Source organism: Trichoderma reesei (genome assembly GCF_000167675.1).
Source record: "Trichoderma reesei QM6a unplaced genomic scaffold TRIREscaffold_1, whole genome shotgun sequence".
In the NCBI taxonomy this organism is placed as follows: domain Eukaryota; kingdom Fungi; phylum Ascomycota; class Sordariomycetes; order Hypocreales; family Hypocreaceae; genus Trichoderma; species Trichoderma reesei.
This window is the reverse complement of record NW_006711148.1, coordinates 285,812-303,215: the sequence shown is the minus strand read 5'-3', so window position 1 is coordinate 303,215 and position 17,404 is coordinate 285,812. Positions and strand designations below refer to the sequence as shown.

The 17,404-nt window shown below is 55.1% G+C and overlaps 5 protein-coding genes across 5 annotated transcripts; 2 read left to right on the top strand and 3 right to left on the bottom strand.

Annotated features, from left to right (window-relative positions):
- Positions 1-99: 99 nt before the first annotated feature.
- Positions 100-1,657, bottom strand: TRIREDRAFT_73571 (uncharacterized protein). The gene is made up of 4 exons (XM_006961075.1): positions 1,542-1,657; positions 1,195-1,349; positions 993-1,055; positions 100-907 (listed from the first exon to the last, which is right to left on the bottom strand). Exons 1-4 carry the CDS (start codon positions 1,614-1,616, stop codon positions 235-237), a joined length of 966 nt encoding a protein of 321 aa, XP_006961137.1. The 5' UTR covers positions 1,617-1,657; the 3' UTR covers positions 100-234.
- A 771-nt stretch (positions 1,658-2,428) lies between these two features.
- On the top strand, positions 2,429-3,870 carry TRIREDRAFT_73570 (uncharacterized protein). Its single transcript, XM_006961480.1, has 2 exons — positions 2,429-2,639; positions 2,761-3,870. The coding sequence occupies exons 1-2, from the start codon at positions 2,448-2,450 to the stop codon at positions 3,841-3,843; spliced, it is 1,275 nt and encodes a 424-aa protein (XP_006961542.1). The 5' UTR covers positions 2,429-2,447; the 3' UTR covers positions 3,844-3,870.
- Positions 3,871-4,677: 807 nt separating this feature from the next.
- Positions 4,678-5,562, bottom strand: TRIREDRAFT_21129 (uncharacterized protein; the record flags this gene model as incomplete). Its single annotated transcript, XM_006960905.1, has 1 exon — positions 4,678-5,562. One exon carries the CDS (start codon positions 5,560-5,562, stop codon positions 4,753-4,755), a length of 810 nt encoding a protein of 269 aa, XP_006960967.1. The 3' UTR covers positions 4,678-4,752.
- Positions 5,563-7,837: 2,275 nt separating this feature from the next.
- psa3 (proteasome subunit alpha 3) lies at positions 7,838-8,997 on the top strand (the record flags this gene model as incomplete). The annotated part of the gene is made up of 3 exons (XM_006961479.1): positions 7,838-7,908; positions 8,044-8,268; positions 8,347-8,997. The coding sequence occupies exons 1-3, from the start codon at positions 7,906-7,908 to the stop codon at positions 8,995-8,997; spliced, it is 879 nt and encodes a 292-aa protein (XP_006961541.1). The 5' UTR covers positions 7,838-7,905.
- Positions 8,998-9,235: 238 nt separating this feature from the next.
- On the bottom strand, positions 9,236-12,438 carry TRIREDRAFT_1702 (uncharacterized protein; the record flags this gene model as incomplete). The annotated part of the gene is made up of 2 exons (XM_006960853.1): positions 9,236-11,334; positions 11,385-12,438. 2 exons carry the CDS (start codon positions 12,436-12,438, stop codon positions 9,236-9,238), a joined length of 3,153 nt encoding a protein of 1,050 aa, XP_006960915.1.
- Between the last annotated feature and the right edge of the window lie 4,966 nt (positions 12,439-17,404).

Below are 17,404 nucleotides of genomic sequence, written 5' to 3'. Positions count from 1 at the left end.
CACCTGACAAGCAAGATGAAGAATAAAAATGGCATTTGAAACTTCTCTTCTCAAGCTCTAACTCAGCGCGTCGCCCAAGATACATGCACCACTTCGTGTCTGAAAACAACCAACCCATTTTACCCGCCTCCACCGACAAAAGAGCTTTTTTGTTTTGTTTTTTACTTCTAAAACGAGGAGACTAGTAGTATACACAATACACACAACAGGGAATTTTTTTGATTACGTCGTCCCTCATCGGCGGACCTTGGTCTCCGCAGGAGGGTCATAGACGAGCTTCCGGGACTTGAGCCAAGCCCACTTGTATCGCTTCACGTAGACGCTGATGGCCCACAGAGCAGTCGTGGCAACCAGAACCTTCATGCCCATCTTCTTGCGGTCGTCCATCTCGGGCTCGGCGGCCCAGTTGAGGAACTCGACAACGTCCTTGGCCATCTGCGAGGTGCTGGCGGGGGTGCCGTCCTCGTACTCAACAAGGCCGTCGTACAGGACACGAGCCATACCAATACCGGTGCCGGGGAAGTAGGGGTTGAAGTTCATGCCGGGGGCCAGCTTGACGCCCGCCGGGGGCTCCTCGGGGTAGCCCGTCAGCAGGCTGAAGATGTAGTCGCAGCCACCGTGGCGGGCCTTGACGATCAAGCTCAGATCCGGGGGAAGAGCACCGTTGTTGGCAAAGCGAGCGGCCTCGTCGTTCTTGTACGGGGGAGGAATGTAGTCGGCCAGCTTTCCGGGGCGCATGGGGATCTCGCCCTGCTCATCGGGCTCGTCGGGGTACTCGTTCTCCTCGGCCAGGGCCTTGGCCTCATCGACAGTCAGGATGGTGCCGACAAGGGCTCGGTAGGGAACTCGGCTGAGGGAGTGGCAGCTGGCGCAGACTTCGCGGTAGACCTGGAAGCCACGTCGAAGACTAAAGGTGTAAAAAAGCCGGAAGTAAGCATTCGAGCTCTTCCACGAGGGTATTGTCGGATGGAAGAAACAGGGTCTCATCTTACGCCTGGTGATCAAAAGACTTGAAGAACTGCTGGTGAACCCAAGGGTATTGCGTAGGGTGAAGACTGCCACCGAATCCGTTAGCAATTGGCCGTCTAGGAGGGAACCAGCCGAGGAAGCAATTTTATGCCGCATCAGGCACGGATGGTCATGATGCGGGTCAAAGGGCTTCTTGTCTCGGCGGCGGGAATTAAAGAAACATACCCCTCCTCTGCAGGGGACGAAGCAAAAGCCACAGGTCCGTAGAGATGGTAGTACCAGGCCATGGAGCCGGCGGCGAGGGTGGTGGAAGCAATAGCGGCGAGGTTGAGGCGCGCGGGAGAAGCTTCGGCAGCACCCGAGCTGGTCGAGGCAGCACGCTGTATAGAGACATGTCAGCTCCGGGACTCATGTAGACGTAAATCTGGGCATGTCCGTGATGCAACGGGAGCGTCTCGGGGAGGCAATGCCTGCAGCCTCGCTGCGTGCGGCCAGCAGCTCCAGTCCTCGGCAATGCCATTTTTCCCTCCCCCAGAGTAGCTCGTGGCCCGTTTTCCTTGCTTTGCACCCACCTTGGAGACGTTGACGGCGGCGTTTCGGAGCCCATTGAGGGCGCGCGCCGGGCGCAGAGTCGACCTTGCCAGCATGATTGGCAAAGCTGTACCGAAGCCGCAGGGGGGGGAGCCGCAATCACAGGATGAGGGCGTAGGTATGGAGTCGATCTCGGGATCCAAAAGGGCTCAGCGGGAGAAGGTGATAACTTCGAGAAAATCCATCGTTCCGAAATGGGCCGACGCTGATTGGCTCGGGTCACGTGCTCGTGGGATGTTCTGGTTGCTGCCAGGAAAGTGGGGCCTCGATGATGCTGGCAGTACCTATGTACTGGAAATGGTGGACGTCAGCACTCGACTGCCCGCCTGTGGGTGCTGTGGCCACAGTACACCTAGTAGTATGGAGGCACTTGACATCAAATCCATAGCGCCTGTAACACAGCGGTGCGGCTCAATCCCTCAGGTCCCTCAGCAGCACACCAGCACCCCCAAAACCCGCTGAAACCGCCCGCTGCATCGAGCCGGCCTCAGGCCTCGCCAGCACCCATTACAGCACCTCCAGCTGCAACTGCACCTTTCACACAGCGCGCAGCTTACAAACTAGGTATCTAATCACTCGCCCACCAGACCAAGCCTCAGCCTCGTCCTCTGCAGGTTGCCAGGCAAACCAACCAAATGCCCGCCTCATGCCCCGCCCCCACCATTCAAAACAAAGCCCGTCAAATCATTTTCACCTCTCGCAGCGCCTCACCAAAAAATCATCCACCCAGGACTCGCAGCCTCCCCCGATTCGCCTTCTCCCGTCTTCTCTCCTTCTCTCTCGCGCTTCCCGCCTCTATCTCTCTTGTAGCTTCTTAGAACATAATCATAACTATTTTTCGCTTCCGACTCGAAAAAAAACCTTCACACTTCTTTCCCGCCTGCAAAATGGCCGATTCCAAGGTCTTCTCCCTCGAGGGCAAGGGGCTCAAGCTCGACACCGCCCAGGACATCGAGCCTCACATTGCCCCGCTGATCGCGATGGACGACGTCGAGGAGGTTCGCTTCCTGGGCAACACGCTGGGCGTTGGCGCCTGCGAGCGCCTTGGTGAAGTGCTGGCCACCAAGAAGACTCTCAAGGTAAGCCCCGGACGAATGCAGTCTCCCGAAAGAGCGGCGGGCGCTGGTGGAACAAGGAGTTTGTCTTTTTTTTTTTTTTTCGAGATGTCGCATAGGGGGCTAACAAAGGCTCTGCTGCCAGTCCGCAAACTTCGCCGACCTCTTCACCGGCCGATTGCTCAACGAGATCCCTGCCGGCATCTCCCACATCCTCACCTCTGTCCTGAACCACCCCAAGCTCACCACCATCAACCTCAACGACAACGCCTTCGGCCTCAACACCCAGGCCCCGCTCGTGGCCTTCCTGTCCTCCCACGTGCCCCTGCAGCACCTCTACCTCAACAACAACGGTCTCGGCCCTCACGCTGGCATCCTGGTCGCCGATGCGCTCTCAGAACTCCACGCCAAGAAGGAGGCCGCGCGCAAGGAGGGCAAGGAGGTGCCCGACCTCGAGACTGTCATCTGCGGCCGGAATCGACTCGAGAACGGCAGCATGGCCGCCTGGGCCAGGGCCTACAGCCTCCACAAGAACATCAAGGAGATCAAGATGGTGCAGAACGGCATCCGACAGGAGGGCATCTCCCGCCTGCTCAGCGAGGGTCTCAACCACGCCAGCCAGCTCCGCATCCTCGACCTGCAGGACAACACCTTCACCATCATGGGCGCTAGAGCCCTCGCCAAGGTCGTGCCCACGTGGGCGGAACTGCAGGAACTCGGCGTCGGCGACTCTCTGCTGAGCGCAAAGGGCAGCTTGCTGCTGGCCGCGGCGCTGGCCCTCGAGAAGAACAAGAAGCTGGAGACGCTGCGCCTGCAGTACAACGACATCAAGTCCGAGGGCGTCCGAGCCCTTGCCAACGCCGCCAAAGTCGCCCTGCCCGCGCTGAAGCGCATCGAGCTCAACGGCAACAAGTTCACCGAGGACGACGACGCCATCCTCAAGCTGCAGGAGCTCCTCGAGGAGCGAAAGGAGCAGTTTGCCGGCGACATCATCATCGAGGACGAGTGGGGCGTCGACAGCCTCAGCGACCTCGAGGAGGAAGAGAGCGAGGAGGAGGAGGAGGAGAGCGAGGAAGAAGAGGAGGAGAAGGAGAAGGAGGAGGAAGTCGAGGAAAAGGCCGACAAGCTCATCAAGGATGCCGAGGTGGCTCAGGAGGAGCCCGTTCCCCAGCGTAAGGATGCGGAAGTGGACGACCTGGCCAAGAAGTTGGAAAGCACTCAGCTCTGATTGCCAGGCGAATACTCCCTTCTTCTTTTTTCTCTTTGCTATTGGTTCCTTTGACTGTTTTCGATCCCGAATTGACTTATTAGACATTTCCCATGCACATTGCTTGCGCTTCCCTTACACTTACACTCATGTTGAAAAGAAGAAAGGAAAAAAAATACGATACCCCCCCTTTAGAAGTTGGTAGTTGTCACGTCTTATGTCTTGTGTATCATACAAATAAATGTAAAGTAGTCTTGTCAAAAATGATTGTTTACCTCCTTGAATTGCACTTTCCACATTCATTTCAATTCATCTCAAAGCGTATTATGCTTCGCGCCCTGAATGTAGAATTAGACGCAAGGCCACACATGGGAAGACAGACCAGACGCGCAGGTCACGTATGAAGCTGCTACAAGCAGAAATCGGTATATTGGTAAGTTTGGAGTCACATATTCTACATTTGAAGTGCGCCGTGGACCGTACATTACATATGGGCGACATATGGAGAAAAGGGGGTGAAGAGAGGAAACAGGAATACATACCTTGCATATCACACCACAGCATTCACTGGAAGCCTCTGCAGAAAAAGCCGTTAGCTCTCACTGATATCATCACGGAGAAAGGGGGGAAATAAGGCGGGCAAGGGGTTCCTCGTAAAGAAAGTTGAAACAAAAAGAAAAGAGTTTAGAGGGGGGAATGACAAAGTCTGAAGAACAACATGAACTCCAAGGATGATTCCAATACAGCCACCCTTCCAAAACAACCCTCCCCTGACCTCTCTGCAAAGAACGACATATAAAAACCTTGACTCAACCATCCATGACCGACAATAAAATTCACCCTCCAGAAGCTAGTCTCGCGACAACCAAGCCGCGCCTTCGGCCGCCAACAGGCCATGACGACGCTTTTGCTATATTGCAGCCGCTATAATTACATATCCATAACGTCCACTGCCTGACTCCGGTGTTGTTCAAACGAGCCGTATTGCTCAGCCAATGCCATCTGCAGTTGATGTCGAGCATAGTCAGCGCCAAGATAGACGGGATCTGTCGCGGGTGTGTAGCTTGGGCCGCCGATGGAGGTGCCAAAGGTGCTGTAGGCATCCTTAGGGCGAGCGTTGGCCTCCTCACGCTCTCGCTCTCGTCGCATAATCTCCTCGTATCCGGACATCATGTAAGGCTCGCTCTCCTGGCTTGCTTGGTGAACCCATGTGCCGTTTGATGTCTGCACCGTCGTGCCATCCAAGCTCATGGCGTGGTTGTGCTGCTGTTGCTGGTAGCGGAGTTGAGCCAGTTGCTCCTCCTGCTCCATCGTTGTGCTGCTCCATGCAAGAGCTGGGACGTTTCCGCCATTATCCGGAGGGCAAATGCTCCATAGCTCGACCAGGCGTCTCTTCTGGCCGGCATCGGCTATGCGGAAAAGTTGCAGTTGAGAAGGCGTCAGTGCGGCAGGATTAACGCCATGTGTTCGCAAGATCGTCTCTGAGGAAACAACCTCGCTCTGTGGGGGTTCCGAGGAGCGCCTATGAGCGTCTTGAGCCGGGAATTGCGGCTTGGCGATGTGTGCAGAGTGGTTGTAGTGCTGTGATATGGAGTAGATGATGGGTTGATTGGCCTGCTCGGTGACAACCATTTCCTGGGGCATCTCCTTAGGAACCGCCTCCGGATTGAATGTCATGTTCCGCGAGAAGAGCGCTGCAAGCTCATCGTGGATCTGCATGTTGGTCTGCACTGATACCATTGTGCTGCAAGATGGACGAGTTAGTTGTATTTCTAGAAGATCGAGGGTATATGCCAACTAGGGAGTCGAGTTTATGAAGGGTGAAGCTTCAGAAGAGTGAGACTTGGTCAAGAGATACTTGGTGACTGTCTCGACGACGTCTGAATGAAGAAGGCAGCAGTACAACAAAAGCGACTTGAGTATACCTGATGGCTGTTCCTACCTATTAAGGCAAATGTATCCGACGAAATGTTGCAGTGTGATATTGCTCGGATGTGCTTGGTTCAGAGGCGTGTAACACTTCCGATCAGAAAGCGACAGCTCAGTTGGGTATCAAGGAGGCAGGAGAGGGGAGATATCTTTGGGTGAAGTGCGCCTGGGCTGTGGCAGCAAGCAGGAGGCTGTATAGAAGGAGAAAGTTGGCTTGTTCTATTGCACTACACTAAAGAGTAAGGTCGAGACGAGGTGAGGCGTTTGAGGAGAAAGCAAAAGCCAAAGCAAAGCAAATGGTCAAGACAAAGTGAGGAAGCAGCAAAGAAGGAATCCTTTTCGTTAAATTCCTCTCCGGGCGGCTGCAGGTTCAGGTTCGTTCGTGCCTAGAAGCGGATACTGCAGCGTGCTAGGGAGATTGGGCTGCAGGGTCGCAAGACAGACGAGGGGGGTCGACCGACAGCTCAGCACAGCACGGGTGCGTCTAGCGGCAACTATCGGGCGGGATGCCAGCGAGCAGCGGTGATCGTTTCAAGTTGGAGAAGTGGAGGCCAGTCGAAGCCGGTGCAGGTCGAGGCAGAAGCGAGAAGCACGAGAAGCTGGTTGGAACCGGCGGGGTAGATGCGGGAGAAGACGCAGGAGCAGTGAGATGCGAGATGCAGAGGGAATCGCCGCGGCAGAGGTGAAGAGAGCAAGAAGTGAAGATTGAAAGAAAGAGAACAAAAAGGGAGCGCAAAAAGGGAGGCGCTTCTGTTAGGCAGAAGCTCGAGATGGTGTTTTTATATGGGAGGGCATCGAATAAGCGGCGATGAGTCGAAGAATGGTGTCACTAATACCTGACACGTGGGGAGCGCCATCTTCTACTCAGCGGGAAGGAGAGAGGGAGGAGAGGGGCATCAGGTCATGAGGAAGGTGCAGACGGGCATGTTGAGTGGCTGTGACGCAACTGGACTGAGGTATCGGAGGTACCAGAGCGGCAGGTGGATGGACTTGGTATGGGGATGGGAGCCCAACAGTTGTGGTGAGGAGGCGAGTATCGGGTACCGGGTTGGGCGGTAGCGACATCACAGCGGCTGCTCGAGGACAGATATCTGATGCGCCGGTGATGGTATTACGACTGGATTATCAGGAGTCGGGAGGTGAACTAAACGAGTAGGTGGCTTGCATTGTTCTAGAGCTAGCATTCGTCAATACGACGGGAGAGGTAATCTAGCAGACCGAGACTAGGTAAATAATTGACTAAGGATATGAAGCAGTTGCCTCTAGCAATGCGCTTGGGATGATGACGGTCTTGCGTGGCAAAAGTCGGAGCAAATGGCCCCTATTTTATCGCTCATCACACTTGATGGAACATGTGTCACAGCAAAGGGGCCAGTAGCACTTTGACAAGCAGGTTGCATCCTTTGTTCCAAGTCTAGAGCGTCGCACAGGTGTCAGCGCCCACGCTCATCCCGCGCTCTGCGAGTCGCAATGCGATATGTGACAAGACGATACAATCACTTTGACATCGAGCAGGACTGGCTCCCAACAGACTAAGAGGTTTTCACGGGGACTTCTGTATGCCATGTATACATTAATGGTTTGAGCACAGTACAAGAACACAACAGGGCAGTTTATCGCAACAGCATCAACAACTTGGTTCAAGCAATGCTCGTGATGGTAGCGCGATAGCGTCATTCACCCTCATCCACAGTTCTCCCACCCTCCACGCCTTTCAATACCTTACATGTATGCAGGGATCGTCCCAGCCAGACGGACGGAGCAAAGCTGTGGCGGTGCCAACTGCGGGATGCACGCAAGCCACTCCCGTCATCGCCACAGATCCCGCCTTAGCTAAGCAGGTGTCCGCATCCCATTATGTAATCAAACTCACCGTGGCTCAAGCACTTCTCGAGCTGTGGCTTGACGAACGTTCTCAGCCTGTGGCTCAGCGTTTCTTTGCGCCTCAGGCACCGCTGCGTCCAGCCTTGTGCGGGCGGCTGGAGCGCAACTACGCAGCTCTCAGGCTGCCTGGCTGGAGCTCCAAGCCAGACGAATCTCAACTGCAGCCCCTCCAACGCCGATTGAACCTCCCACGACCATCCGCCATTCCTCTGTGATTCTCCCTCTTCTCCTCTTCACGCAGCAGAAACCACACACATCACAGAGCCAATCATGGTAAAGCCTCCCACTCACCGAGCATTGCTGCAAGTGCCAGTTCACTTACAGCAAAGCTACCCTTTCTTGGTTCATATCTGAGCTGGGGAGTGCATAGCTAACTCGAGGGCCATCTGATGCCATGCATCTCAACAGACGTCGATCGGCACGGGCTACGATCTCCTCAACTCCATCTTCTCGCCTGATGGCCGCAACTTCCAGGTCGAATATGCCGTCAAGGCGGTAGAGAATGGCGGCACCTCGATCGGCATCCGGTGCAAGGACGGCGTCGTCCTGGCCGTCGAGAAGATTGTCGCATCCAAGCTGCAGAAGCCCAATGCCAACAAGAGAATCGGCAGCGTGGACAGCCATATCGGAGCAGTATGCTACCACTTCCTTACTCCTGCCGGCTAGCAGCTCTTACTCGTGTCTGATGCTCACCGTTGTTCTCCCTTGTAGGTATACTCAGGCATGATCCCCGACGGCCGCCACTTCGTCGACCGTGCTCGAGACGAGGCCCAGAGCTGGCGCCAGAACTTCAAGACCCCGATCCCCACAGCCGACCTCGCCTCCCGCATGGGCGGCTATCTCCAGGCATACACCATGTACGGCTCCGTGCGCCCGTTTGGCATCACGGCCATCATTGGCGGCGTCGACACCTCAGAAGAGACCCCCGTAGACGGCGAGGTCGGCTCAGGGCCCTCGGTGGGCGCCGGCGGCAAGGTCCCCGGCAAGCACGGCGGCCCTTTCCTCTACATGATTGAGCCCAGCGGTCTGTACTGGGGTTACTACGGCGCGGCAACGGGCAAGGGCAGGCAGGCTGCCAAGGCGGAGTTGGAGAAGCTGGATCTGCCGGCCGGCAACATCACGCTGCTCGAGGCCGTGAAGCAGGCCGCGCGGATCATCTACATTGCCCACAAGGACAACAAGGACAAGGAATTTGAGCTGGAGATGACCTGGATCAGCACAGCCGACGGCCCGACCAAGGGACGGCATGTGGAGGTGCCCAAGGAGCTGAGGGAGGAGGCCGAGAGGTTAGCGAGGGCCGAGGACGAGTCTGACGACGAGGAAGAGGAAGAAAAGAAGGACGAGGACAAGATGGAAGACTAAATAATGGAGTTTTACGCTGTGTTCTTCTACAATCTTTCAGGTGTCTGGGGCAAACACGTGTGTTCTTCACCAACGAGAAGGCTCATAGAGAAATGCTTTCCTCTGGATGAATTTGTCCCTTGTGGCACAAAGCCTTGATCTCCGTCATGCGTGTTTTCAGTTCTCATGTGTGTCTTGATACGCTGCTCTATTCTATTATATTTTACCTGAAAAAGTCTAACCTACACGGGTATCACAATTACCGCCCCTGAGAAGCGTGGTTCTGGCACCAATTATTCCAGTCCGCAAAGAACGAGCTCTGCAGCTTGGCCTGGCCCAGGACCCAGTCCGACTGCGTCTTTGCGTACACCGCCGCCACCCTCTTGACCAGCTCCTTGTCCGAGGCGAACATGGCCGACGCGACGATCAAGCTGGCGGCGCTGGCGGCCTTTGCAAAGGCGTGCGCATTGTCCTTGCCTGCCTCCTCGTGGATCTCGACGAGCACGGAGAGCAGCTGGTCCGCGTCGTAAGCCGGCAGCGCCGTCGCCTCCGTAGTAGCGCTGCTGCCATCCTTGTCCTTGATGGCGCCGCTCCTCGCCTTCTTCATGCCGCGCTGGTAATTGAGGATAATCTCGCACGCGCGGCTAGCGAGCGTCTTGGTCGTCGTCGTCCGCACGAGGTGCAGCAGCGGAATCAGCAGGCCGAAGCCGAGCGGGCTGAGGACCTCGTTGCGCACAAAGATGTCGAGCAGGTCGAGGATACGGTGCTTGAAGTTGACGACGGACTGCCTGGCGTCCTTTTTCTGCTTCTTGCTGTCCGGGCGGGCCTTTGCGCGCTGCTTGAAGACCTCGGCCAGCTTGTCCTCGAGGGCGAACATTTGCGAGTCGGACATGTCGCCCTCGTCGGCGGAGGATTCCGCTTCGGCGTCCTTGTCGAGCCGGTGGCTTTTGAGGATTTGGCCCATGAGGTCGTCGAGGTCTACTTGGATTGGCTTTTGTTTCTTGGTCTTGTCTTTGTCGTCACCTTCTTCGTCGTCGTCGTCGTCGGATTCTTCGTCTTCTTCATCTTCATCCTCTGCGTCGTCATCGCCGTCTTCTCCATCGGCGTCTTCGAGGTCGACAAACTCGACGTCAGAGTCAACCTCGAGATTGGAAACCTCCTCTACATCATCGTCGTCCTCGCCATCTGAGGAGCCTTCGTCAACGTCCATGCCGTCCTCTTCCGTGTCGAAGAGCTCCTTCTGACCCTTGGCGCTCTCGTTTGCCGACAGGGGGTCAGTCAGCAGTTCCAAGCCGCCAGCGGAGATCTGAGAAGTGAAAGCTTCAAAGACCTGCTGTGAAACCTGCCGCATCAATGACGAAGGGCGAGCCACCATGGACAGCAATATCTCGACCAGGAATTCTGAGCTGCCAGTGTCGTCGCCGAGCTTGCCCTCCTGAAGCCTGTCGTGGAACTGTGCCAGATCGTCAAGGACTTCCATGGCATCTGGGTCTTGGTTGTATAGCTGGAAAACGGAGATGGCGTGGAGCATCGCCAATCCTTGCGTCAAGGTCTTGTCGTTGTCCGTCTTTGTCTTTTGCTTCAGCAGCTTCTGCATTCTCGACAGTGCGCCTTGAACAGCCTCTTTGATCTCCTCGGACATGGTCACTGCACTTGAGTCGATGGAGGCAACTGCCTGACAGAATGTGACAAAGTCAGCAGTCTGTCGGGTCAGTTTCGCCAGCGCAGACTCCAAGCGAGATCGGGCCAGCTCTTGGATCTGCTCCGTCAAGACGTCTTTGGGTATATCCTCTGGCTGAGAGTAGGCAAGTCGCGATAGCTGCTGCAGTGTCGCGCTCAGAGAGGTGCCCTTCAACTTGTCGGACTGAGACTCCTTTGCGCTGAGCGAAGCACATGCAGCGAGAACCTTGGAGAGGTAGTCAATGTGTACTCTGAGTATGGTCTGAGCCTCGCTGACTTCCTGTTGTGAAAGACTCGCGATAGGAGCCATAATAATCTTCAACGTCGCCTTGTCATTCTCCGAGTTGAAATTCTGCAGCAGCTTGTCAATCGTCTTTGTGCTGGTGCGCTGATCAAAGTTGTAGACGCCATTCCTGCTCAAGAGGCTTTCGAGGACGGGAACCAGGGCAGTGGGGTGAGCAGAGACAGCGCCCTCAATGGCCTTGAGTGCCTTGATGGCGGCTCGATGCAGGTAGCGGTCCTCCTTTGCAGCTTGGTTCATGAGAGACGTCATAAGGTTCTTGCTGAACAGGATCTGTAATAACGTGTGGTGCTCGATGCAGCCTTCGAGAAACTTTTGGAAGACGATGAAGCCCTTGAACTTCTGGCCGTCAGTGGCCTGCTTGGAGAACAAACCATCTGCATCAAAAGTTAGCTTTGCCTATATAATGCTTGCGAGATGAACTCACCGTCGACAACTCGGCCCCAGAAGTGAGCAAACTCTTCGACCTCTGATTCTCCGTTCTTGAGATAGTGGTTGAGGATAAGGTCCCAAACGAAATGCAATTGGGCCGTCCAGGTTGCCTGCTGGTTGTTCCTTGAATTGCTGGAAGAGTCCTTGCTCGTCTCATTGAAGCTTTCCTTCAAGATGGCAGCCAGCTCGCCGAGAGTCTTTCTCGCGAGAGGATGCTGCCAGGGCTTGACTTGAAGATCGGGGAACCGGCTAAGCGCAACCAACCAGACAGCAACTCCTTCGGCAGTCTTGGCCACACCGGCATTTGAAAGCCTCTCAAGTGTGGCCTTGGTCTGCGCCTTGTCCATCTGCTGCAATGCCTGGACGAGAACCCATCCGCATTGCGACTTGAGCCAGACCTTCTTGTTGCTCAACTTCAACAGCTCCTCCAGTATAGTGTTCCATCTCGAGGGGTCCGAGAAAAGAGTGCGACTCTTAACAAAGCACTCAATGCCGAACAGTTGGCCCAAGAAGATGTCTCGCTCTTCCTGGCCGGGGATGTTGCCCACAATCTTGGCCTTTTCCAACAGGAAACCCAGCACCTTGTCAAAGGTCAGTCCGCTGTACTTGTCTTCCAGGCTCAGCGCCTTATCTCCAAACAGCTGGCTGAGAATCTCAGTAATGACCAGACTGAAGCCGATGCGCGAAGCATTGCGGCCGCTGGAGAGTCCTCGGAAGAGCCGTCGGTCGAGATGCCTCTGCAGGACTGGTTCGGCAACGCCCTCGCCGCCGAGGAGCCCGGAGATGATGCAATCGGCAGCCTCTATTCTGTCATTTTCGTCCTCGCTGCCGAGAAGCTCGTATAGGAGGCCCTCGCGTTTCCGGTCTTCGAGTGTTGGAGATTCGACAAAGGGAGTCTTGTCCAGGGTTGGCTTTGCGGTTGTGGTTGGTGCTGCGGTTGCGGTTGCGGCGACTGGAACGGGGACCGAGGCGGCATTCTTTGCCTTTTTCTGTGAGTTTGGGGTGACATTGGAGGCGTCCTTGCCTCCGCGCTTTCGCTTGCTGCCCATTTTCAAGGGTTGTTTGATAGGCACTTGGAAAATGCAATGGCAATGATGTCGTCCTATATGCGACGCTGCAGTGCCATTATCATTCAAGATTGATTAGAAAATTCCACGATAAAAAGATTCTGCCGCGAGACACCGCTCTGGTGCCCCACCACTTTGGCCCCACACTTATCCGTCTATGAACATTCACATGTTTCTCTTTTGGGACAGTTGCTGGGATGCTCTTTGACGAGTACAGTAGGTACACGCAAGAGCGATGAAGAGTCACAATTGCTGAGTACAAAGTATTGTCATCGGTGGAGTTTGCGTGTTGTGGCCATAGATTTTGTGATATAGAAGCTACCTTGTGTTTGCAAAATAGTTGGGGAACTTGGTAAGAATCTCACTCATACTGCCGAACGTTTGCGTATCGACTCCGGTTCTGCTGCCGCTTGTATATCTGACGCAAGAACTTCATGCATCGTCACAACAGCGCTGCTTGATACCTAGTGGTACATACACGTCCATGGCGCCCAATAGAAAGAGTGTTGTGAGTATTACAGCAGATTCATACCTATGCATTCGATATTACAGCTGGAGCTGAATGAGGCAACGACCAGGCAGCTTCGATAATTGGCACAAGGAAAAAGCTGACCCTGAAGCGGCCAAGCCACGTGATTTCGCGGCTCAGCAGCTCTTGTTGCCGGGCAAGCTGCGGGGTAAAAGGATCGAGACGCGTCAGTCTGTTTACTCGGGCACAAACACTGTCGCGTGTTGTTTTATTATCCGCGCCCTCCATCTTCTGCATGTGCCCTGGCAATGGACAGATCCTTTCACTCTCCCCTCTGCACGATGGAGCCCCGGGTCAATGCGGCCTCTGAAACGGCTTTTTTTTTCTTCCGCATGAATTACGGAGGAGACAGCTCGTATCACGTCGCATCCACTGCGACGCCATCGGGTCCTTTGACGCAAAACGACAGGACGAGAAGCTCTCGCAAGAATTGAATAGCTCTGCTCATCCCTTGCAAGGCGGAGGCACGGCTGCTCGGGACTTTGCCGCTTCAGGAAACGTCGAGGGCTCCATGCGTGAGAGCATCGCAGTTAGCTGAATTTGTTCTACTAGAAGTTGGCAAAGCTAAGGTGTCTGTGTCTGCCGTTGGGTTGGGCTTTGAAATGGTAACGGGAGCTAAGGAGCTTCTTATGGCAGCCGACGGATGCTCGTCATCATCCATCAGCCCTGTGAAGCCCTGTGAGCCAAAGCAAAGCCAGAGATCAACAGCCCCCGGCACTGTCGGCAGTGGACCGATTACCGTGCATCCATGGTTTTTCTTACGGGCTGCATGTGAGTGTGCAGGTGCCCACCGTTGCTACAGCATGTCAGTCGAACGGACGAGGAAACGGGGTGTAGAGACGGGACGAAGTGGAAACAGAGGCGCCATTGGCGGTTGCAAGTACGCACAGCACATTGGGCATGACACCTGCAGGATGGTCGTGTGGTCCATCTGCTCATCCGCGAATCAGTTCCAGAGATTCTCCCGTGACGAGGCCGTTCATACCTAAGACACCGAGCTGTCGCGCTAGAAGTTAGCGAAGAGACAAGCCCTGTCTGTCGTGTGAGCTGACGGGCACTTTCACAAGATGAGCTCGGAATCTGTGTGCCTTTCAATCATCACCGGAGCAGGCGGGATGATACTAGACCTTATGGATTATCCAAGTATGACGTCTCAGGAGCGCGGTTAATATCGCAATGGTCCTCAGTGACGGAATCCGTTGGCTTGGAATCGACCGATCCGACGACACTGGAATGGCTCGTAATTGACGCCTCGGGGCTTCAAGGTTTAGCTGTCCAAGCTGTCCTTCCAGTCTGCCAGTGTTGATCCTAACCTGGAGGGCATAAAGTCCGTTGTCCGATTTACAGAAGCGTAAAATACCCTGGCCATGCTCATCAGTATCGACATTATTCGCCGAGGATGGTGCTCAAGCGGAGCCAGGGCGCGAAGTGGGATTAGCATTGCATGGCGTATGCAAGAGATGCTCTAGATTTTGATTGCGATTTGCTTCATCCCGTATTATGAGGCATAATAAGTGGATGAGAGAGAAGATGCCAGAAACAAGATTTAGTTGAGCCATCTGAGCACCTTCCTCCAGGGAGCTGCGAGAGGATCGTGGTCCGTGGTCCGAACCAGCCATAGACGCGTTTGCGTGTATTAACGAACGAGGATCCGAGGGCGACAGCCAGCTCTTCCAAGCCAAAGCGCTAGCTCAGGTTAGCAAGAAGGCGTTCCGTTCCTCGTATCAATCAGCATGCATGTCTCTCGTCAGAGTGGATGAGCATGGAGGGCAGGGATTGACCGTTGCAAGAGGGCACAAAAAAAGGCCCGCCAGTCGAGGCCATCGCCAGGGAAACTGAACACCCGCTGCAAATTGTTTGATTCACGGGGGCGAGACAGGATCACCGGCTCAACCGGACTCGGACAAGCGCCGGCAGGGCGACAACGGAACCAATGTCTCTCTCCTTTCCTGTTTCTGTTTCTGGATATTCCGTACAGGTACCAAGGAGGTTTTGTGCGAGGAGCAAACGAGGTGAATGAAGGAAATGGCCGGATTGGTGCAGCCGGGCTGTGACGTGCGAGCCAGTCAGCATCGCTCCTGAAGCTGGCAGTTGTTTGGGTCAAAGAGGCAGCTTGAGTCAATGAACAAATGGGTCAATTGAGCGGCCAAGTGCAGAATGAAGGCATTGCTGCGGCTTTGACGCTCAAAGAAAAGGTGCAAGCATCATTGTCATTGAAGCCGTTCAAAGCGTTGGGGTCAATGCGGGTTGTCATAAGCTGGTAGTAGTATGAAGAAATCTGAGCGACATCACAGATCAGACACTGAAAGCTCACGCGTTCACATCCGGGGTTTCAAGCCTCACTTATAGATCCATACTCATACTACTAGTAGCACCTGCTTTCAGCATCACCAGCTGAGCGAGCCTCGAGGTCCAATGTCATGCAGCTCGTATGTATCCACGTCCGTTTCTAGGGCGAGGCAGCCTGGACGACAAGCGGAGCAGAGGCCTGCGTCTAGTCATCGCGTTACTGACAGCGAGCCAACGGCTGGAACAAAGCAGGGCACGCGCCTTGTCTGGCAAGACACGCACGGGTGAGCTTCGAACCTTGAGCTGCCCTTTCAAGGTTCACGAGAACTCGAAGCTCCCTCTGATAGCAATGTTGATCCTTCATGTGCTTACACTCGAGTGTACACGGCAAAGCTGTGCTTGTACTGGGCTCGATGGCCGGTTCAGGCATTATGAGAGCCATCAATCATTGAACCTCGCGTTTCTGCCCTGCAGGCCTCAATGCTCATGGCAGCGACGGCCTCTTCTGTCCCTACCTAAGGTAGCTAGCTGGCTCGCTAGGATAGTAACAGGTTCTGAAGCCTGCAGGCTGTGCTGTTATTGAATGACCTGACTTGAAATCCATCTGGACGGAGCATTCAATGTTATCACGGTCTTCCCACTTCTCACCGCCGCTTGACCCATCCCCAGGTACCGGTACATTCGCAGGTCGAGTTTAGAAGCTCCGGCAAGCTGCGATGGTGACCATTTCCTGTAGTACGGGCATGTAAAGGCACGAGCTCTCGACAACTGAAGACTCAGCAAACGGGAGGCCCTAGGAGGGTCGGAAGTAGCGGGTACCCGCGATTCTTGCCAGCTCCCGCCTGCTTAAGCGCCCACCGAGCACCAAAACGCTCCACCGCTCACTGAGCAACCGCTGAGATGGCCACGAAGAGGGCGCTGGATCAACGAACGGATCGTAGTACTACTGGTAGGTTGATTGTATGGCAACGCGCTCAATTACCTTGGTACGAGGTCAAGTACTCGTTACATGTAGGTAGGTACCTGCTGGGGCAACTGCCCACAATTGCACGGTCCGTTGAGGGCAGCTATTGATGCTGACCCTGGACTGGGATGGCCCGCTGCAGCTCCCTCTGAACCTACTAGGTAAGTGTTAAGGTGCCCTGTGGCCGCTATACGAGTATGTACTCAATTGCTACGGGTAGCGGGTACCTCTGCGGCGCCAGAGGCACGGACGGTATCGGTACATTGACGAGTACCAGCCCAGGCCTTACCAGACCCGGGCTTCGTCTCTCTGCACAGCAGCGCCCATCGTCCCTAAAAAACCCCCCCCCAATCACCCCTAACAACGTCCAACTCCATCCCAAGCCCGGTTGCTGGCCCTGACCCTGGCCCTCGTTTTGGTGCAACGACCATTGAAAAGGCGCGGCCTCCTCATCTGTTCCTCATTTCTCTCACCCTCACCCGCCCGTCACGACTCCCAAGGACCCGACAGCCAGACAGAACAGGCTCCCTGCTCGCCAATCGCGCTGCGTCTTGTGCGGACAAGCGAACGGACGGCCTCGCTTGCTGTGTAGCTGCAAAAGGCACTGAGCTGCTACAGCTACTCCGGGCCTTGCAGGGCTTGGGCTGCACTCAGTACCTATTACCGCATGCTGGTCCGGGAAGAGACACACGATAGTTGCACGTCCACGTCCACATCCACGTCCGCGTCCGCGTCCACCTTTGTCCCCTCGAGACGGAGAACGAGAGCAGACGCCCTTTGACGACACGACGTTACGATCAACTCCATGCCCAATCTTACAAGCATCTGGTAATAGTACGACTGTAACGACGATAAAGAAAAAGCCCTGCCGCCCCACCGCAGGCTTCGATTCATGCCTCTTATTAGAACTCGCAGCAAGTTGGACGTGAGCAAACAAAGAAAGGCGCAGAGAACCCCAATTGCCGAACCGTCCGCTTGCATACGCTGGCCCTGAATAAAGAGGCGCGACACAAAGAACAGGAGGGGAGCTCGGGCTCGTGTGGTGATTGTGAGGAGCCATTGTTTGGGCCGAGCTAGAACGTCGAAGCTCTTGATTGCCCTTCTTTGGTCCTTTCCTCTTTCCAATCCCTCGACGCTCCGTATATCAAGTAGCAGCGCTGCTGTCG